The sequence below is a fragment of the Chroicocephalus ridibundus genome, chromosome 4, assembly GCF_963924245.1.
Source record: "Chroicocephalus ridibundus chromosome 4, bChrRid1.1, whole genome shotgun sequence".
Lineage (NCBI taxonomy): Eukaryota > Metazoa > Chordata > Aves > Charadriiformes > Laridae > Chroicocephalus > Chroicocephalus ridibundus.
In genome coordinates, this window is record NC_086287.1 from 74,360,760 (window position 1) to 74,383,494 (window position 22,735).

At 45.5% G+C, this 22,735-nt stretch overlaps 1 protein-coding gene across 2 annotated transcripts; it reads right to left on the reverse strand.

Annotated features, from left to right (window-relative positions):
- Positions 1–1,809: 1,809 nt before the first annotated feature.
- On the reverse strand, positions 1,810–22,724 carry PDPR (pyruvate dehydrogenase phosphatase regulatory subunit). Of its 2 annotated transcripts, none has more exons than XM_063334170.1 (18): positions 22,614–22,724; positions 21,530–21,826; positions 19,058–19,191; positions 18,064–18,145; positions 17,809–17,972; positions 16,657–16,778; positions 15,667–15,784; positions 14,143–14,292; positions 11,176–11,368; positions 9,495–9,619; positions 7,689–7,844; positions 7,446–7,579; positions 6,911–7,059; positions 5,465–5,577; positions 5,013–5,107; positions 4,267–4,356; positions 3,803–3,985; positions 1,810–2,947 (listed from the first exon to the last, which is right to left on the reverse strand). In XM_063334170.1, the coding sequence occupies exons 2-18, from the start codon at positions 21,754–21,756 to the stop codon at positions 2,543–2,545; spliced, it is 2,640 nt and encodes an 879-aa protein (XP_063190240.1). In that variant the 5' UTR covers positions 21,757–21,826; positions 22,614–22,724; the 3' UTR covers positions 1,810–2,542. The 2 variants fall into 2 exon arrangements, with proteins under 2 accessions (XP_063190240.1, XP_063190239.1); XM_063334169.1 differs by having other exon boundaries at positions 21,530–21,829; positions 22,614–22,688.
- Between the last annotated feature and the right edge of the window lie 11 nt (positions 22,725–22,735).

Genomic DNA, 22,735 nt, shown 5'->3' on the forward strand with positions numbered 1-22,735 from the left:
CACCAGTGACAACAAACAGTCAATAAACCCTAATCAGAAGGGCTGCTCTAAGACACATCCCAAGTACCACATACAAAACTCTTTCTTTGGTTGAACGTCTGTCTCCCTGGACAAGGAAGGCACAGCAACACCCCATAAAACCAACAGAGGGACCAAGGTCCTCCTTGGCACGCACATCCAGCATGGGAATAGTGGGATCGCAGCATCCCTCTACATGGGAAAGACACGCAAGAAGTGATTGGATTTTAAACTGCTATTAGATGCCTTATGAACCTTTCATTTAAGCAATTAATCCTCATACACCAGGCTAAGTTTTAATTCGGAGAGCAATAAGAGAGGAACTTGGAATAAATTACAATCTCCGCCTTCAACAGCCACGGAGGGTAATCTCAGCTGTGAGATCCCAAAAAGCTGTCCCTACTATGGCCACTGCATTTCAGAGACTGGGGAATTTCTGCATGTCAATTTGAAAGAAAGATTGAAATCCCTGAAGAGGTGACACACTGCAACGGAATTCACCGTTCAGAAAGAAGAGCATGCTCAAAGAAGTGACATCAACGTGCAACCTACTACACCGCACGCTCAAATCCTTACTTCTCTTACACCCTTTCCTGACTCTCTTAGGTTTCGCAGCTTCTGTATCTTGCTCTGACAACCTGTTTTAAGGTGTAAAGGTTTTGGACTTTCACCTTTGCTGCCTCAGGGCCATCCGACTCCTTTTGCGTGCTGAGAACACATGGATCATGAACTGGCAGACCACAGACTCGACTGAAGGTGTGACCTGAAGCAACTAAAATAGCAGAAAGCAAACTTCAGACAAGACCCAGGCAAGGTTATGAGCTCATATTTACACTACTGATGTTCGCCATTTAACTGGAAAAGAAAGTGCCCAAAAAAGTGTTCTAAATCACAGAGAAAGTGTTCATCGTGGCTGACAGGCATCAGTGCAAGGTTGTGCCTGAACTCCAGAAAGATGCTGGAGCAGAAAGACCATAACGAGTATGCAGGTGGCAGAGGCATGGAAAACGTTTCACAGATGTTTTCCAAGTAAATAAAAGAGAATCTTTGCTTTTGATTGTGCTCACAATGGGAAGAAGAAAAAGAAGATATAAATGTGTGCAATTCAGCATCCCCCCCTTCTTTACCGCTTACCACCACTGTCCGGATAGGCGTATTTTGCCACATGAAGAAGGGGCGAATCCCAGCTGCACTGTTTGAAGTGTTTGCGTGAGGAGCACGATGGCAAAGAGATTTGCTGAAGGAAAGCAAATTACAATCCCGTTGCCACAATCCCTACACTCTCTCTAGCCAGTTCCTTCAGCTGAGGTACTACCAAGAGAGCGAAGTAAGAAGTGCAACAGATTTGAGGAGGAAAACAGAAGACAACTTCTCAAGTCTGGCAGGACCTGCTGAGATGCGCTCTCTCTCTCCGCCAGAAGAAAACCCAGTGTTTCTTGCAATACCGCCAGCACCACAGGTGAGACAAATGCTGGGTCTTTTCCTCTAATTTCAAAATAACCACAGGCAGCTAAAAACACAAGATGTTGTCCCCTCCTGCTGCTCGAGTTCCCCAAACCACCCACAAGTTTTACATGAACCTTGCCAGACCACCTTCACCAAGTCACATGAACAAAGGAAAGTGAAAGAAAATCCCCAAAGAGACTGTATACTGTGCAGCTGAAACAGCAGCAGCATTTCAACGCTGCTATTAACGTTAAACATTAACACCTGTCCTTGTTAGAAACCAGTATTTTTGCTGATAAAAAACCCCACCAAATCCCATTCCTTTACAGAAGTGAAACACACATGTTCATCTTCAATTACATTTATAGAAGGCCTTTTAGTTTCAGTGACCCCACGCAAAAAATCCAATCCCAACAACACCAAACTTACCAGCGCTACTGTCATCTCAATGATCTGACGATTAAATCTACTTGACTCCATGTTAGGGAGAAAAATAGTGGGCAAACAGGGGCAGTGACAGGCTGGACTATATCAAAACCCGTCTCTCGGTGCTGCTCACACAAGGCTATGTCTCGTGCCGGTGAGGTAGCTGATGGCTCTATTGCTGCGGGCATTGGTGCATCAATCCCTCTACAATGTGGTATGAAAAGAGCGGGGTGAAGTCACAGCCTTCGTCTGAACCACAGGCAGCAAATCCCTGCTGTCCCACGCCTTACGCTGGAGAGGAAGGGTGTAAGTCCTCAGGGCTTCACCCAAACCCTTCCCCTCGCCATGGTGGGGTTCGCTCCTACGCAGGCTTCCCACCGACTTCTGGATGCACGCTCAGCACTGCGCTTCATCCACTGGGGCACGGGGGAGCCTGGCAAGCAAAGGGGTTGAAGGAGGGAGACAGACAGGATGGGGGAACGCTTGAAAATTAAAGTTTTAAAATATACAAAATGTAACACACTGGAAAAAGTTTAAAAGTTGCAAGACAAGAAAAGGAAAGAAAGAAATATACGGGGTGAGAAGAAAGGATTGGAAGATGGTGGGAGAAGACTCCAGCTTGGGAAAAGGAGCGGGTGAGGCCTAGTCAGCGCTACTCCCTCTGGTAGCCACTCAGTTCCACCTCATCCTTGCGGCGACGGTGCGTGAAGAGGGAGCTGAAGGGGTAGAGCTTGGCTTTGGCCTGGAAGCGCTGCCCAGCAATGCCGATCTCGTACTCGCCCTGGTTGATGAAGTCAGTTGTCACCACCAGCTCTTCCCCTGTCTTCTCGTCGAAGTGGTGCACAAAGCCGAGGCAGACGTGACGCTCCAGGCTGTAGCTGTAGGCACTGCTGGTGGTCTTGCCCACGTAGCGGCCGTTGCGGAAAATGGGCTCCCCCCACCAGGGCCAGAGGTCCGTATCTGTGTCATGGTCCTCCAGAATGAACATGGTAAAGCGCTTGTACACACCATTCTGCTTCTGTTCCAACAGCGCTTCCTGGCCAACAAACTGCATTCCCTGGGGAGAAAAAGAAAGCATCAGCTGACGAAGGGAACGTGAACTGCAGCAGCTGCTGAGTTTCAGCAGACAAGCTTACCGACACAAGGTGAATTTGAGCTTGCAACTCATGCCCAAGACAGGCTCCTTCTATAGGCAGGAAGCCCAGCTCAGACAGAAGCTTTCCTGTCATGTTTCTTATCTCAGACATCAAAAGACAGAAAAATATTTGTGAAGCGGGCTTTTAAAAAATCCATTCTAATTTTCACTGTAATGAAAACACGTCATCATTCTACTTTTTGCCATTTTTCTGGTTCAGGAAGTCTACCATGTTTTATAAACCAGAGGGAAACTGTAACAGCATACAAAATTTGTGTTCCTAATCACTACATCCCCTTCTCTAAATTATTTCATACAAGCATTTGTTTTGGCTCCTGCAAAGATGCAAGAAAAAAGGCAACAAGCAAGTGACAGAGATGGATGGCACCTGCCACCACAACAAGCAGGATTAACTCTTATGCACTTTTATGCTTTAATAAAAATAGAGGACTGCCCTGTTTTAGTAAAAACAGAGAACACCTGTTCTTGGCACCTATCCTCATATCTAACTTCATTAAATGCCACCTGGTGCACAGGCTGGCTTTTGCCTCATCGGACTGGGAAAACAGCTGGGAGAAACGTGAACGTTTCGGAACTGCAATACAAACTGCACACAGTTCCGTCAAAAACCCAATATATCTACCCACTTGGATGGCAAAGTGGCAACCCTTGGATGCCACTTGGATGCAGTCCTTTCCCTTCAGTACTGCTCTCCCACCCACCCCTGCTGCAACAGCAGACCCCACTACAGGAGGTGATTTCGGTTTTCCACTGTACCTTTTCCAGCTTGACCTGGAACTCGCGTCCACACTCCATAGGAGTGGTAAAGGCATCCAGATCTTGCCCCCAGAAGGCAAAGAACTTCTCGATGCGCAGGCTGCGGAGCGCGTAATAACCGGCGTTCCGAATCCCGTACTTCTGTCCCATGTTCATCACCTCGTTGTACACGTGAAGGGCGTACTGCAAAGGAAGGGGGCAACACAAAGCTGCCGACAAGCACCAGGGGAGAGCAACAGCACCTGACCCACCACCAGGGACGTTCCTGGGCCCTGCCTCCGGAGCACGAGAGGTCTGCCCGACTAGAATGAGATACAAAGCAGGGAAACTCCCCCTGGTGCCTGCAGGCAGCTTTTACATGGTATAGACCAGACCCAGCATTGCCCTGAGTCAACTCGGAAAGTGCTTCTGATTATGCATGCAAGCAACCGCTTTAATTAGCTAAGGCTCCAGTGTACTCTTACCTCTATGGGGATATAAAGCATGAATCCAGGTTCCCCTGTGTGAGTGATGCTCATCACACGGATGCCATTAGCGTAGCCCACACTCATCTCCTGCAGAATCAGAGGGGGTGAAATCATCCAAACTGGAACACAGCACAGAGATCCGGAGGGAGCGCAACGCATACCGCAAACCACCCTGGCCAGCCCTCTCCCCTTCCTCGCTGCAGTTCACCACCGGCACATACTTGTGAGGAGCTTAAATTTAAAAATTCAAATAGTGATACCACATTATCCAGCCTTCTTGATCGCTTCGTGACGCTTGGCAGTAAGCCTTGGAACTAGGTCAGGAAAGGTTTGTGTTCTAGATACAAACCAGAGGTTGAATGGCAGCTATCTGCTCAGCCTTTTAACATGACAGGAGACAATGACTCCTGAGACACCGATCCCAGCCCCCCTCTGACTGACAGCTTCACAACCGGTTGTATGAAATATGCCAAGATATCAAATGGCACCGAGCCTACAGCAAGTGGAATATTGAAAAAAAATCTGTATATTTGCCTATATATTTAGCAGGCAGAGGCCCAAGAGAAGAAGTTAACAGAGCGAGCCTAGTTGGGTACATTACCAACCTAGCTCAGTAACTGCTCAGTAAATCTTTATGTACATCTAACTTCCCTCCAACTACCCAAAACATCATCCTTCCCCTGCTTCCACACACGCTTCAAAAAACCTAGCAGGGCGAGGAGGAAGGAAGTACGGTCACTCACCTTGCAAAAGAGAGAGGGAAAGTGTTCTGGAGTTATCGGGGCGTAAGACAACTCTGACAAGACATCCACAGCACGAGGGCCGATCAGATTGAGAGCTGAAGAGGGGAAGAGAACAATATTAGAATGAGACTGGAGAGGTCTTGCCTGGTGTTTAACTTGCATATGCCCCAATTTCTGAAGTCTTAGTGTTTACTGAACTAACAGGTACATTTACATTTAAGAATGGAGAAAAGAGTCTTTAAACTCTCTCTCCTGACAGTCCACAGGCAAGGAAAGCTGTCTGCCAGCTCATGGCTTGCTAAAACGAAGTCTCTGAATTGCTGGTTTCATCCAACTGTTTGGAAAGGAGACCCAGCCACCGCTCTAGACATCTTAAACAACTGGCATGCAGCACAAGACACTATTTGGGATTCCAGGCTGAATAAGGAGCTCTGCTTTCAGTGATTTCTTACCCGTGTACTTCCAGGTCACGTCTTCCATGGTCAGGTTGCTGTCATCGGGCAAGCGGTTCTTCAGCCAGGCCCAGCAATGGACTTGTTGGTCAGTAGGGGAAATCATGAAGAAGCTGGAACAGACAAATTGAACCCAAGAAACAATGAACGGAGAGCCAGAAGATGATTCGGTTCATTCTTTGTCCATGAACTACTGGAGCCATTCAGCAGCTTCCAAGCTAACGGGAGACCAAAACAAGCTGGTTTGGGAAAACCACAGCTAAAGTCTCTGGATCAATGCCATCGCCATCTGTCAGGACAAGAAACCCCAGTCTTCAGGCATTAGCAGTAGGCTGGTGACAAGGAGTGACTGGAAGCAGAACACGGGCAGTTCTACAGAAAGTTCACAGATATCTCATAAGTCACAATCATTCTGCAGAAGGTATGTGCAGCTCTTCACCACCAGTGATTCTGTCTGCTCCGACAGTCAGAAGAGCGCTCGCTTCACACAGCCATTTCTTGTTTCAGCAAAAGGCTTTTCACACACAATGGTGGTTATTATTAACAGTTTCCAAAAACAGAACTCCACTTGACATGTGAAAATGAGCTACTTGTCGTCTAAGTCTCTTTCATCCAAAGCGCGAGTTGAAGTACATTATTGACAGAGATAACATCTGCAGAAACGACTAGGCAAGGAGGAAAGCTACTGGTTTCACACAGAGAAGGACAATACTTTCCAGCAATACAGGAACGCAGACAGAAGAGGAAGAGAAAGAAAAGCTGTTTCTAACTGAAAGAGCAGCAAAGAAGAATGCTTTCACACCAGTACAATGAAAGCACACATAGAAAACCGTCCAGAGAAATAAAACCAACATTCAGCTGACGCATGCCCATGAAGAAGTTTTTAAAAATGAGAAAGTTTATTTATTAAAAGCAAAAGAGAGACCAAACTGTTGAGTCTGAAGACGAGATCCTGAGATCATGTCAGCTTGCACCAGAGAGCACAAAAAAGAATGATGAGGGACTGCAGAGCTGAGAATTAGAGCACCCACACTGCACTGAAAGCTGAAATAATCACAAACTAGTATTTTCAGCATGCAATACCAGTGAGGAGATTGGTCAGGAGCCAATGAGGAACCATTTGGTTTGTACTTTAAATGATTACCTAAATTAATAAACTTTAATGACTGCTAAAAACAATTTGTATTTCAATTGAGAAATTTAACATCTGAAGGCCTAACATTTTGTGTTCATCTGCAGTCCCAGAAAAAGGCGTATTTTCCCCAACATTCATGAATTCAGGAGCTCCCTTTTGTTTGGGTTACTGATTTAGGAATATAAGCGGAGAACCGCAACTTTTCTTTTTAGTTTACAGTGGTGGAAAAAAGCTTATGATCTTCATTAAGAGGTTCTGAAAGGCTGTAACACCCGAAGGGTGATGGATAAAGACGCTGTCTGCACACCTACCTGCGTTTGCTCAGCCGTGCTATGCTGCAGTCATTCTCATAACCTCCTTTCTCATTAAGCATGCCCGTATGCACAACGTGCCCAACTGGCACATCCAGGTCATTTGAGAAGAGATACTGCAGACTCTCCAGGGCCTGGTCTCCTGTGGACTACAGGAATGGAAAGGGAGAGAACGTCAGACAAGCTATCTGAGCAACACAAATCCGCTGGGGCAGCTGAAGATCCCATCAACGTCCTGGCCCAAATTCCTTCAACTCGTAGTGATGGTGACACTGATGTCTCAAGCGTAACAGGATACAATGGTGACATAGTGCCGGAGGTCAAATTCTATTTACAGACTAAGCTGGTATTTCTCTAAACTGGGCCTTCCATAGAAAAAAAGCAATCTATGCCAGATATCGTGGTACAACCTGAATTTGGTCACACAGCTTGACTTCCTCTATCTCCACTCAGACAGAATTTTGCAAAAGCAGTCAATAAGAAACTAAAGGCCACCTTTACCAGGCTGATGCTTTGTCACTTCCCAGCTACTTACGCTTATTTCAAACTTGGTAAAAGACGACATGTCGATGACACAAACTGCTTCCTTACAGCACTTGACTTCGGAACCCACGATATCAAACCAGTCAGGTTTGTAAAAGGTCTTGCTCTGATCCAAATCCAGCAGATCTAATGTAAAGAAGAATCAAAAGGACAAATCATAAACGTAAAAATTCATGAACTAAGATCTTACACAGACCAATAGGGATGCAGTAGGCAGAGGAAAATACGATCTCACCTTTCCCAGGTGGGACAAAATACTTGACTCTCTCAAATCCATGCTTCTCCATCCACCTCGCTCCCTGGGCATCCAGACGATCGTACAGCGGTGAAGTTCGCAGCTGTCTGCCGGTCTGGAAATCCCAGCGGGGAACTTTCAGATCACACATGAGGGCTGCAACAGCCACAAAGATGCGCCATTAGGCAAAGTGATTACTTAAAATTTTCTTCCAGATCATCAATAAACACACTTACTAATACCTGAACGATTAATGAAATTCCCTCAAAACAGTTCTGACCTTCCTTTTCTGTTTTTGAAAATCAACAAATCTATTTTGATCCGTTTATAGCTATTCAAAAGCAGCGTAACAATATTTGCACAGAACGGCTATATTTATAGATACGTATGGTCTCATGACAATACCGTCAAGATAACAAACACCTCTCTATTTTTCAGGAAGTCATGTTGACTAGCATTAATTACGTATGATTCTTCCCTGACAGTGCACTGTATCAGCCACTTATCATTTTGACAATAGTAATGCTGGGGTAGGCAGCCCACAGCTATGAGGATCATCCAATTTACCTTTTAAATATTGTCAGTTCAGCCTTTTCTAATTATTGCAGCTTTTCCAAATGGCTCCTACACCTTTTCAGCCAATACAGAATATTCTTACTTAGAAAACAAGTTACCCTAATAAGTGTTTAGCACCCTCCCTGGTTACCAGCGGGGAGTAATAACTCAAAGGATGCTTGAATATTTTTTTATAAATGTAAATGTGAAGTTTCTACGTAGGTCATAAATGCTTAAAACTGAAGATGAGCTGAATATTTCTTACTGAACACTTTGATCGGTTTTGTCTCAGAGCTAATGATTTAATGATTTTAATTGGCATTATCTGGTATTGGTACTCCTGAAAGAGTGGGTAGAGGGAAAATAGATTAGAATGGGAACCTAACACCGCAGAAACTGAATACAGTACTTATCTTGTAGAAACTAAGAGTGATTCTGTAGCTATCAGAATTGAGATTTGTATTGAAAAGCAACTGCTGGATACTGCCAAGAGTATAGTGATTTTGCTGGGAGGAAGTCAAAGCATAAGGTTTTTATTTCCTGGATACAGCAGGGCTAAGAGGTTTACCCAACTCTTCTGCTTTCAGCCAAACACATGTTTTCAGTTTAGACTTGGTATTCAAGTAATCGTTCCTGTTTTGCAACTTGTACACTTCACACTTTTATTTGAAACTTGAAAAGAAGTCGTCCTCATTATCTCGGGACAGATAATCAAACAATAGCAGGAAATGAAGTATGGCTTTAGACAGGAACTATGACATCTCAAGTCTATTCTGCAAGGTATTTATTGCAAATTCTGACAGGAGAAAGCAGAATATGTCTAGGAAGACTTCCTGAATGATGCAAGTATAACTGGATCACATACTCCTAAGATGGAATTGATGGTATTTCCACACTGTAATGATGTGCAAAGAGTAACAACATTTGAGACAGCGTAATATTCCCAGTTAAGACCTCGGCATTGTTTTATTAGGCTGGCGTCCTACAAACATATGCACAAATTTCCCCATACCAGAGGCGTAGCACAGAAATAGGAGAGAGCACGGTACCAACAGCATTTCTTTAAGAAAAGTTCAGAAGAAAAAAAACCAAACCCATTCTTTCCTTTCTCCTGGCAGGAGCCTGTATTGCCACAAAGGAGGCCAGGAGGGAGGAAAATGGTTCTCAGAGTGATGAGAGAGGAGCCACAGTGCAACAAAGAGGAAAATGTGGGACATCCTGGCCAGCACTGAACGCAGAGATCTCACTTACGCATTACTTCCATCACACGGTGACGGAGGAAAGTGCGACTGCTCTGAAGGGTACCAAAACGTTTCAAATCCAGAGGCCAGACATTTTCTGAGGGATACCCATTTACCATCCACTCTGCCAGGTACCTGATGGAATGAGGAAAGAAAGATTTGAGATATCAGCCAACGTCTTAAGGGAAAGAGCCTAGCTTTGAAGTCAGAAGCAAGGCAATTTGGAGACGAGAACTTCTTGCAGTAGGGAGAGAGAAGACAACTAACACGGTGTTCTAAAGAATCTGGAAGGTTTCCCTTTATAAAACCCATCCACCGGATTTCCAAATCATTAATTTCCCACTAGGATGAAACATACAGGGCAGCAGGAAGTTAAGGGCACATAAACGAAGCCAGAGCTTGGAGAGGTAGCCTGGCTGACACTGAGTCAAGTCCTTGGGCTACACTAGAGGAGGAGGAGCTGAGTACGTTTAGGTTGGAGTTAGGAGGCTGACTGCGTTGTCATCGTTCAGTACCTGGTGTCGGCTCAGCCACAAACCATCAGTGACAGCATTCATTTCAGCACGAGGTGCCAGCCAAGTTATGTTTAGCTACACTTCTAGCAGTGAAGGAGGAAGGCATGCTCCAGAGCTAAAGGACAAAGGCAGCTCAGACCAAAGCAGAGCAGAAGGATCTGTTCACAGTCAGTAAACAGAAAAACAAAGGGGTTTGAGACTGATCATTACCAGTTACATTAGCAAGCTAAGCTGCTTATCTTGAGGCTGTAGCAACAAATGGACAAACAGTGCTTTCACCTTCAGAAATTATTTTGATTCTTAGAGAACCTCTCTGCAAGGATTCTCTATATCTTACATGACAAAGGAAAAAAAATCATGAGTTGCTTCCCTGGTGAGTTAATTAGACAACAGACAGCAACTAGTGGAGACAAATGCAGACACTAACACCTGCCATGAAAAATGAGCAGCTTGTTAAGAAGACTGTATGGCAGAAGGGATGCTGGGTTGCCAAAACCAAACGGCAATCAGAGGGAGTGACGATCATTCTGCAAGCAGCTTAGCTGCTGGGATTGCACTTATATGCCTGTCAAAGTATTTGCATTAACACAGGAACTGGATTTTACTGGGAAACGATTCCATCCCAAGCTCACTGGGATGAGTCAGTGAGCAGTCTTTACCAGTACTGGCAGCACTGGCATCACATACGCAGTGCTTCGTCTGCATCAGATTCTCTCTGCTTTCAGAGAAATTCCCTGCTGTGTCAACTTGAACGATCTAAGGACTTCAGTCACATAATGAATTAAAGGGGATCATGGAGTACAGAAGACAAGGGAATATATGCTTTGCTAAGCTTTTATCTCTTCCTGGTAGATATAAAAATCAGACCAGTTAACTCAAAGGAAGCTTACTTGATTCCCAGCAGGCTGCTGATCACTGAGATGTGATGCCTGAGGAGAGGTGTGCAGGACAGGAGGAGAGCCCAACACAGATTTGGAATACATACAGGAGAACATACTCAGAGCACGGCAACTGCTCCTCTCCTTCACTCAAGTTGGGAAGGGAAGAGGAGTCTTTGTCAGAGCAGAGGTGATAAATACTGTCCAGAACATATTCTACACAGAAGAATCACCTGAGCACTGTCTCTTTCCTTGGTTAAAACCCTACTTACACACGTAACACTGATAAACCACTTACTTGCCTGCTCCCCCACCATATGAGATACCAGCTGAGTTCATGCCAGCCAGAACAAAGTAGCCCCGCACGGTGGGTGACTCTCCCATGATGCACCGCATATCTGGCGTGAAGGACTCCGGGCAATTCACCAACTGCATGATCTGCAGAGCCTCCAAATCCGGCATCCTGCGCAGAAGGGCACTGAGAAGCGGCTCTAGGACCCAAGACAAAGGGAACAAAAAAAGAAAGACAAAAAGTCACAGCCTTCAGTCTCGACGGGTTTCAGCTACTTTGCCTTCAAACTGGACAACACGACAAAAGCATGCTGTTATCTGAAAAGATGCAAGCTGTTTCCACGTTTCGATACAGTCGCAGGATAAACCGGTTTACCTGCTGGAATCAAACTACTCGAAATGGATCACACAGCATACCATAAAAGCAGCCATACTGATCCAGACCGAGAGCCCAGTGCTGTGTTTTCAACAGGGCAAGAGTGTGTTCAGTTTTGTTAGGGAAAACAACAGGAACAGACATCAGATACTTGGTGAGGAATAAGAAAAGGCAAATCTACATGATGCTTGTCCCATGCAATCTGCCAGCCTCCACTTAGCAGATTTCCTAAAAAAATCTGATATGTTTTCCTGATTTAGTAACCCCTAAATCAATCTCTCTTCTAAGTACTTGACCAGTCTTCCCGAAACTCATGAAAACATCCTACAGACGCTGACAAAGAATTCCACATACTTAGTATTTGTTGCATGAGGAATCAGCTCCTTTCGTTTTGAAATTCACCCTCAAGTAACTTTTTTTGATGCCTCCCAGTTGGCATAATAGAAGAGGCAGTGAACAGGAGATCCCCACCTATCCTTGTCCATCTCATTCAAGATTTCATAGACCTCTGTTTATTTCCCTTCAGTCACCTCTTTTTCCCAGCCCACTCAGACGTTCCTCGCTTGGAAACTGTTCCAAGCTTTGATCAGCCTCTTGCTGCTCCTTTACCAGGCCTTCTCCAGTCACACGATACCCTCTGGAGCCAGGCAGCCTAGAACAACACCTACTATCTGGCAAACCGAGGATTTAGTGTCGCGTAATAATTGTATTTTCTGCTCCTTTCCTAATAATTCCTAACTTGTCTTTTGCTTTGACTGCTACTGAGCTGATGTCTTCACAGAACTAATACAACCCCAAGGTCAGTTCAAAGCCCACCATTTTGTATGGTGAAAATAAGATCATCCCCCCACACCCCCCTGCACTTGCGTCACTTCACATTTATCCTCATTGAATTTCCTTGCTACTTCATTGCCCAGTCACGCTGGAAAGGTCCTTCGGCAATTCTTCACAGTCCAACATTTGAGAGCGTTAATAAAGGGATAAGCTATTTTGTTTTCCTTGTCCAGAAGTTACTTCTGCATTGCACTCCAGATAAAAACCCTCAAGATTCAGCACTAATAACACTCCTCAGCTTTACATGCAAGCAGCGAAATAATCAGATTTCACATTACCTGAGAAGTTACCAACAGAAACAGTCTTTCTGACCTGCTCTTTTCCTTCCCCCTCTCATGCATTTGAATTCCAGAGTGACAGCCTGTAATTACAGACTTTTTTTTCTTATTGATAAAAAGAGGGATCAGTGTTAGATTTGTTCTCGTATCCAGCCCAACATTTAAGCAACTGTACAGGCTATTTTAAAATCAAAAGGCGTTCCAACCAAAGAGATCAAAGCCATAATGGAAGAGCTCAAACCAGAGGAACTGCAGCCCTAGAAAAGGATCAAATATTGGCTGAGTAAGCTCTGACTCTGCCCAACTGTTCGGTACATTTGAACTGATAAAAGGGTAATGCTGAGACAGTGCATGCAGTTGCTTCCGAAACTTGGGCAATTTGTGGGTGCCAGCAAGCAGTGCTTTTTCATTTCAGCAGTACCTTGAACACAAAAAAGGAAGCGGGTGCAGAGCCTGAGCAACTCATTAGTGAAGCTAATATCTCCGAGCAAGTCTGTAGGCATCTACAGATCTAAAAACCTTTAGCATATGCCAGCACAAAACTGCACCCCATCCCGGCTCCACCCCCTGGAGTTTCAACTTTTATGGTATCAATACGGTATCTCACAGAAATGAAAGCAGAATTAATCAATTTAACCCGGGGAGTAACTGGAAGAACATACTACCACTGCAGAAAGAAATCAGTGAAAGCCCATCCGTGCCTACAGTCACACGCAGAGGCATGCGCATTCACGAGGGGCGCAAAGACCTCTGTCACAAGAGAAAGCTGAATCCCTGAAAAAAAGGCAAATTTGAAGATGCGAGGGCACCACACACAAACTCCCTAGGCACAAAAGAGGGAAGAAAAAAAAAAAAGGAAGGAACTCATAGACTATGCCATGTTCTTTCCTACAGAAAGAGCCCTCTATGTAAACCTGTATACGGAATATAAAAATAGAATCAAATAAAACAGGAAGAGAAAGACAGAATGTTTGGAATACTGTCAATGATGGGATGAAGTCTGGGAAGCAACAATACTAAGTTCTGTCCGCACAGCAACCGCCCCCGATGGAAACGCACTTGGCAGTCATTGCTGAAGAGAGCCGCAGAAACAAAATACCACGGCTACGTGGCAGGTCAACAGTGCCCGTCCACAGCGTCACAGGAGGAGCAGCATGTGGCACTGACATTCAAATCCCAAATGAAATGGAAGAACAGGCTTAGAAAGTTTATGTAGTATCTCCCTGCAGAGGAAATTAATATATGCTGAGGGATAGCGGGTGTTCTTAAACGCTACACAGGTATCAATGTAGTCCTTGGTAAAGGGGTTTTTACACAAATTACTGACAAATGAATTTTTGAATTAATTTGAGAGAACATTCATCTTTCCCACGCCTTTCAGGTAAAAGCTAGACAGTCAACAACAGCCTGCACTGCTGCTAACTCGGGCTTCTGCTGAAGCCGTGCAGTTCATTGCTGTGGGAATCTTTCCTCCTCCTCAACATACCAAAATGATCCCAGTCTTCTTGAAGGTTCTGAATCTCCAGCTGGTTCCGTCCCTCCGTGAAGAGAGGTTTGGGGTTTTTCTCAAAGCCTCCCGAGAGGATGCCACCTTGCCAGTTGCGTATGTAGATCCTGCCATCTGGGTCTACAATAGCTGCAAAGGAAAGAAAAGAGGTGGGAAGGGAATTGAGAGAAAGGGTCGCTGTGTCAGGCTGTTGTTCCACAAACACCAACGACAGGGTCTGGTGACGGGCTGGGCCAAGCTAGCAGTCCCCTGACAGGAGAGGGGACAGTCTCGGTCCCCCAGCCCCACACTTTCACACGTGGTTCTCACGTGACGCCTTGGTGAGCCAGTTTAGGTTACTAAACCAGCATTAACTCCCACCACAACCACACACGTTAACTTTTGGGCAGTGCAGTAAACCAAACTGCAGAGCACCCAAGCCAGCAGGAGAGTGTTACCAGGAGTTGGAGGACACATGAGGGAGTCAGATCCCTTTCGGCACTTAGTTCCACTGGAACTGTACCCGAGATCAGACCTTCCACCATGAGATCTCCTGCCCTTCCCCCTCTTTCTCTTCCTATATCAAGAACAGTTGATTTTAATGGGGATGCGGCACTGATCCAGTTAGCTCCAGGCCACCAGCACAAAGAAGGTGGGCAGCACTGGGGTGAGGACAAGCAGCCAGGTCTGGATTGCGTCTTCCAGTGGTAGAGTCAGCTTGAAGCATTTACGATACTCCACCTCACACGTTCCATAGCACTTTTTTCCACGTACAGAAAAGCTGTGAATATATATATACACACACACGTGTGTGTGAATATATATATATACACACACACCCCCCACACACATTTTGTTTTTAATTACTCAGTCAAGTAAAAGTGAAGCACTTGGGGACTCTGATCAGAGCCAAATTCCCTGGAGACTCTATACATTACTCTCTAGAAGCAAAAACTGTTGCTAACGACTTAGAGTAAATAAGCAAAACTTTCTACTTCCCAACCACAGTTTCCAAAGGCAAGGATTTTTTATTTTTTTTTTTTTATTTTTTTTTTTTTAAGAGATCCAGAAGCCAGAACACGGGGGAGGAGCAATTACCTCAAGTGTTTGGTTGCCCCTACAGCTCATAGACATGTAAATGCCATTGTTAAGCCTTAGCTTCAGTTGGAGGAAAGGAATAGATGGGCCATTTGGGGACAGCAGCCTGCAAGGAAAACATAGTGCCAAGGCTAGCACCCTCTCCAGCTCACAAATGCAACAATCCAAGTCTCAGACACACCTACTAGTCAAGGTCATTCTCCTACTAAGACAAACAACTCTGAAAATCAATTTCTGCAGCGAAAGCAAAGAGATTCTACCCCTGAAAGAGGATATTCAGAGCAACTCAGCTAGAATGAACTTCCCAATCCCAAATGAGCTGAGAACTGACAGCCCGTAGTTGGCCTTTGTCATAAACTACACGTCGCCTTGGAAAGGCTGATATAATTTACCAGGAAAAGCGAGGTAGAGCTGAAGAATCCTTACTTGGTAAGTTGCTTGCCAGAGGTTCCTTCAAAGGATGTGTCAGGAGGTAGAAGTGTTCACAGGCATGGAGTGGGATATTGACTGGTTCCTCCCCAGAGTGGCCCAGCTCATAGGCCCACTGAAATAAAAAAGGGCATGTCAGAATGCAAAATAAATAAAAACCCCCTATCTATCTCCAATAAAAATAGTCAGGACAAAAGCACAGGTCCTCTCTGTGGGTTTGCTTTCATCAAAGACCAAGTAAGATTTGGTTCAGTCCCCCGAGACCTTAAACATACACTTTTTTTTTTTTCAATCTTTTCATAGAAGTTGAGCTGTTCAGGACAAAAATTATTTTTGTGTTCCTCACATAACATATAGAAAAGGGGGGCCCTGACTCAAGACTAAGAAGTATCAACTCAAAATACAAAAGCAAATTAAGATCTGTACACCAAAGTCAACACTAGCCTCTAGATGCAGAATAGTCAGGATTTAGGTGCCCGTATTGCTGACTCCACACTAACAAGACAGCCAGCACAAGCTGAGAAACAGCAATTGGCAGATGTATTTTCAGACCAGAGAAGACACGACACTAAGAAAAATAACCAAAAAGAAAAGGAACTTTCAGCGTGCGTGAGAGAGAGGGAAAGGATAAAGAAAGGCTTAACTGTCTCACTAAGAGCCAAAGCCAAATTCACCCTGTCAGAAGGGCGCACCCCCCAGGACAGAGACCACAGGCAGAGCTGCACCAACGAGCTGCAGGGTGCTCCTCAGCAGGGTGACGTCCAGTGTTCGGTGCCAAGCAAACAGCAAGCACCGCCTTCCTCCTTCACATCCCTGCTGGTCTAAGCAGCTGAATAACATGACTTTGATCTACTCCAGTAAGCCATGCAAGAGCACAAACGTAAAACAATAAAAAGGGAAAACAAGCAAAAAAAAAAAACCCCCTGAGGAAAGCGCACGTGTTCTTAACCAACGGAAAAAAAGAAAGAAAAATTTTAATAATTCAACCTGGCCAGCACAGTTGACAAAGTATTGGCATTGAATCTGTCCTCTGTCGGTCTCAACTCCAGTCACACGACCCTTCTGGATCGAGACATGACTGACACTCGTCCGTTCATGAATCTGGACGCCTGAAGAGGACAGAAGAAAGTCAGTATTACCACAAGCCTTCTTCCTTATCTGTCAGGCTGCTAACATTAAACCCTCAAACTCAACCTAAATGCTTATTTTCTCTTTAAGACAAAATTTCCATTCTTGACCCAGTAAGTCTTATGTGAAACCCTGTTACTTGTAAAACAGCATGTATACAATTTCTACACCGTTTAAAGGCTGAGATGGTGAAGAATTACAGTACTTTTTCTCATGTGACAATCTGGGTGATTAACAGACGCCAGTACCAACAACACGAAAAAAAACCCAACTCAACTATGGAATTCTTTCCATTACAATTCCTTTATGCAACCAAGTCTGTAGTTTCAAGATGGCCAGACTGGTTCTTTGATGGGACATCAGTCATTTCGTGAAGAAAAAAAAAATAAAAAAAAAATCAATTAACAGTACACAAAAAAGCTGGACTAAAAGAAACTGAAAGGTAATCTTCCTAAGGAGTGTCCTCCCATCTGATGGACTTTCATCCTTAATGAGCTTCATCTCTGTTACCATATCTAATCTTTCTTGCACTTCTAGACTGCTCCAAATTTGTCAAAGTGCTGGGAAAACAGCATTTATTACTACACTTCCAAACCCATTTCCAAAGCCTATATGCCCAATGAAATATCCCCCAAGGATTCAGTCACACCTTTTCATTTGTAGGTAATTAAAACTCTTTTGATGTGTAATTTTGAGTCAGGTCCTATGAAGGATTGTTTTTATGATAAAAGAGTGTGTGCTTAGTCAGAGAAATATATAACCACTAAGCACAACAAACTGGTGCTTGATCCCTCACAGCAGGTCTGTGAAGATTCAGTATGTTTAAAAAAAATAATCAGCCTGTTTTTTGAGAAAAAATAGATTTTAAAGAATCTGAACCTTACAGAAGTAACTAAGTTTTGGTCTTCAGTGCTCAGTTAGAATACCAAGAGAGATGGAGAACATAAGTTTCTTTTACGGAAAGATCAGTATCATGCAGGAGGGCACTCTATAGATAAAAAAACCTCATACCGTTCCGCGAGGCAGCGGTTGCCAGAGCCAGACTCACATTGGCAGATGACACGAGTGCATCTTCTGGCACATACATGGCCCCCACAAGGTCATGGATGTTGATCAGTGGGTGGAGCTGTGCCACTTGCTTTGGGGTGATAATTTCACAAGGTATCCCCATTACACTGTCACAGAACATAAGAAAAAGGCCGTCATTAGTCCTGCAGGAGTGCTGGTGCAAACTTCAGATCAGTTGTATTTCCTGCTTATACGTACTTCAGCGATGAAGCAATGCGTTTCAGAGAGATTAGTCGATCCTGAGTCTGAGCCAGTGAAATAGAGCCTGTCTTCGTGTACCCTATGACAATGACCAAAGTCAAGTCAGATTTGGACAGGATCTTGAATTTCTTTTAATCTCAGACCCACTGCTTTCATATAATTGCAGACCCGTTGCTTCCACTGCTCAGGAGCCTGGAAATCCCAGATCCCCAACTAACTTTAAGCTAGTAATTAAAAACTGCATTTTTAATTCATTAAAAACCTTTTCGTAAAAGCAATTTAATTTTGACTTGTGTTCTAACTCTTTCTGCTACGTTTACTTGTGTTTATAAAAAAAAAATGAAACTTCACACATGGTACCTATTAAAAGAGAGGGAGGTTACTGGCAAAAAAGTGATCTAATAACTACTCAGAAGAATAAAACCTCAGCAACTATATGCAGATGTTTTGTGACCTGCAATAGACAAATACTAATTTTAACTATAGGCACGGCTATTAGCCTCTGTTGAGTCTGACAAGTCCTTGTCAGCAGAAAACTTACAGTGACCAAGGTCTTCCTAGCAGGTACGTGCCTGAGCATTTCGGAGGGAGAGGGAGAATTTCAACACGTTTTCTCGTTATTTCCAGGGTGAGATTAGAGCAAAATACCTTGCTTTGCGTATTCATTAGTTCCTCCGTTAACCTTCTCCTCTTTTTGGGAAGTGAATTTGCTCGGTCACTGCAATACACTTTCTAGTCTCCTTGTGAAAATTCACCTAAGTTTGCCCAAGTTACAGAAAACATAACAATTGTCACACTCTGCAGGTAGTCTGCCTTCCGCTTGCCCATCTGATACCCTTCTTCCCACTCTTCTGATCGCATTAGTAACTTTGCATCCGATTCAGTCAGGGAACCACCAACTCTTAAGACGCTGTAAAATGACATTCGCATTTCAGCGTCGATACTTTGATTCAGTTTCCCAGAGATTACTCAATGATTACACCTTCAGTACCTGTGTTTACTCCCGTCTCCTGTTCCAGCTGCTGGTAGAGCTTGTTTGAATAGTCTGCCATCTTCAGCTCTATGGACGCGTGCCTGGCTGTGCTCACGATGCCCGCACAGAAGCGAGTGGTACCAGCAGCCAACCTGCAGGAGAAGTTGCAAAGGTGGCCTCATCCAGCTGACAGGCAAGCACCCCCCATCAGGCTGCACCAGCAGCTCTGCCGACAGCACAAACCAGACGGCAACCTCTCCCCCAAACGTATCAGACCAAAAGCTGTGATAACGCAACCTCTAGAATGCTCTTCCTTTAGCTCACTTTGGAAAACGCATTGTATCCCGCAACCATTTCTCTTTAACTAGTGCTAAACGCTGAAATTTTTCGAAGAAAGCACTTAAAAAATCCCCCAACCTTATGGTTAAGCCAACCTGCCCAATTCTTCCTTTCTCCAAAGCGTGGTTTCCATCAAATAAAAATGAATGTGGATTTGAGTCTTACTCTTTGCAGTTTACAGTAAGAAAAAGTCCCTCTTACTGTGCAGCAACTGCCACAGATAGGTACACACAACTGTCCCTTTTTAAACTGCCCTGAACCCACTGCCCATGTAGCTAATTGCTGAAGGGCTGCTGTAGAGACAGAAATCTATTAAAAACTCCCCGCAGCATAGACAGGGGAGGACAATTAGACTTAAGCATCTCCCTTGCAACCTGCTTCCACAATATTTCCAAGCCATCTTCCCTGCTGCTAAAGCAATCCTGCGTTTTTCCACATGCCTGTGGAAGCCTTTGACAAGCCCGCTTTTGGCTTAGCGTGTCCATATTCTCTCAGAAATTCAATGTAAGAATCAGCTGAGTCAGGCATTCTGTTTGCTACATCCCAACACAATCACAACCAAAACAGCTGAAGCATGGTCTCACTGAACCGTGCTTCACCTAAGACATTTCTTCTAATATAGCGTTTTTTTGCCTTGAGCATGCACATGGACTGAGCTTGTACAGCATCTAACTCAACGGAGATGTGTAACGGGGGGTTCGTACTCCACTCCAGGCTAGTAACGATTATGTTTCCTGACAAATGAAGCCTGGCAGCTAATTTCACTCAGAAGGACACTGCTCACAAGGTCTCAGATGAGACTACCCGATTTCCTCTCTTTGCGGTTATAAGGAACCTGATACTACCTGCTTCCCAGCCATGTGAAGTCAAGGAAGCACAGCTTGTTATTCTTCAAGGCAGCATCAGGCAGAAAGCTCTAAGCTGGACAGCAAATATCCTCAGTCCAGCACCTATTTAAGGTGCCAGAAGGTGCTGCAATAAACACCTCTTCAAACCCCCAAAGTCTTAGCACTGCCTCGTGCCCAAAGTCCCCAAATTGCTTAATGAAAACACCACGAATCTACCTCTGAAACAGAAATCTGAACAACAGGTAAGGGCCGCAAGAGTCAGCTTTCAACAGGATCTATGTACTCCACCACAGACTGCAGACCCAACTCACCAAGGAGCACACAAAGACTTGAATTCAGCCAAACTGTAACGGCCTTGGCCTTTTTACAGGTAGGCACTAAATCCTGCAACAGACAAACTAGATAATCTGAGCCTTTAACCAGTTTACAGGGTGATGTTTTAGTGCGGTCTGCTTAGAACCTCCACAATAACCTCCTGCAATCCCTTTTGAGCTTCGTTACTGGTGCAACACTTTATGTATGTCTCGCCTTCTACTTCTAGAGACAGTCAACAGGGGCTGGACGATTTACACAGATTTTTAGTCCTCTTAAAACAGTCCATCTTTGCCAGCTATGTTGTGTTTTACATGATTACCTGCGATTATGCCAGAGCAGATAACTCCCAAAGGAACTGCAGCCCAAGGAAAACCCAGGCCAGGGCAGAGTTTTGCTGAGGGGAACTGCAGCCCATGGAGGACCCCCACTGGCCCCCAGTACTGACCAAACCCCCACCGTGCACCCCCTGTGCTTCTTGGGGAGCAAGGGTGGGGAGAAGACCCTGCAGTGCAGGAATGGAGTATGGGAAAGGTGGTGTGTTAATGTCTGGTTTTTGTTTTTTACTACCTGAATTTATTTTAACCATCACGAAATAAAGTAACTACTTAATTATTTGAAATTAATTCTCCCTAAGGCAAGTCTGTTTTGCTCACAGCAGTAACTGGTAAGCAATCTCTGTGTCTTTATCTTGGTCCATGAGCTTTCTCAACCTACTTGCTCCCCGTCTTGCCGAGGAGGGAAAGCAAGTGGCTGTATGGGAGTCTGGCGCTCAACCAAGGCTAACCCACCACAGTCAGGCAAGGGACAGCCTTCACCTTGCAGGTCTGCCCTGTACTTGGAAAGAAGCAGTAACTGTCGTTGCTAATGTTCAGAATAAGCTCATTCCATAGGACGAAGTCCAGGCGAAGAGGTAAAAATAACACATTACAGCAGATGCTGCTACACGTAGAAGTCCTGTTTCTTGGGTTTTCTCACCAGAAATCCTTACCTGCCCTGCTCAAGTAAGACTATATCCTTCCAACCCATCTTGGAGAGGTGATATGCCACGGAGGTGCCCATGATTCCGCCACCGCAGATGACAACCTGCGCCTGCGCTGGCAAGGAAACGGGGTGAGGTTCTGCTGTGCTTGAGGTACTTCGCCGGCAGCAGGTTGTTCTTCTCCATTTTGGGTTAGCCGCCCGCCACCGGACATCTGACAGTAATCGGAGAAACATCCCGACAGCTATTTGTCAGCTTTCTTAAAGCACCACCTAGATGTGTTCAGATGTTACCTCAGCACCACTCCTTCTAGGAAGGAAAAGATGAGAATCACGTTACCACTTATCTTATTATACACAAGGTTGGCAGCGGCAAACATCACATGGTGCATCGGGTATGAGTGGACATGGGAGAGCTGATGAGGAAACAAACAGGAGAGCAGTTACTCTGCCCCAAAGTCAGTCTTGCTATTAAGATTTAAATTTATAAGGGGTACAGAGCATCACACCTTCGTTTTTGATGGCAGCATAAGTTGACCATGACCACATGAAAGCTGGAAAAGAATGGTGAGACCGCTCTCACACCAACAGCAGGCAGATCAGAGAAAGCCAGCCGGCACAGAACAGGCTCTGAAACCTTTCCTAAAGGCTGAGGTTAGCAGGGTGCAAAGAAGCTTGGTTATTAACACTGTCAGGCCTTTACCTGAGGGAGGACACAACGGCTGTGATGGGAGTAACGGGCACAAGGAACCGGACAGCGTTGGTTTTACCACAGGCCGTTACCCAGCACCTCCGGTTGCGGTGACAGCCCGGAGATTTTCAAGGCTGGGATTTCACACCGTGCCTGCGCTCAGCGGGTTACCGCCGCAAGCCCTGCGGTCCCCCCACACCAGCCCTACCGAGAAGGGGGCACGGCGGCGCCTGACGGGGCGAGAAGGCGGGCCCCGCAGCGGCGGCGCAGGCCTGCGCGCCTCCGCCGCACCCCCGACCCCGGGGAGCGGGTCGGGCGGGCCGAGGCGGGAGCGGTGGCTGGGAGGGGAAGCGGGGAGCGGTGGCGGGCCCCGGGGGAGCGGGCCGGGGCGGCGGGGGCTCACCTGAGGGGAGGCGGGAGGCCTGACTGACCTTCCGCGCTTTACGGCCGGCCAGCCGCCGCGCGACAGACGCCCCCTGCGCTGCGCGTCACCCGCCCGCCAGCCAATCCCCAGCGCGCCGAGCG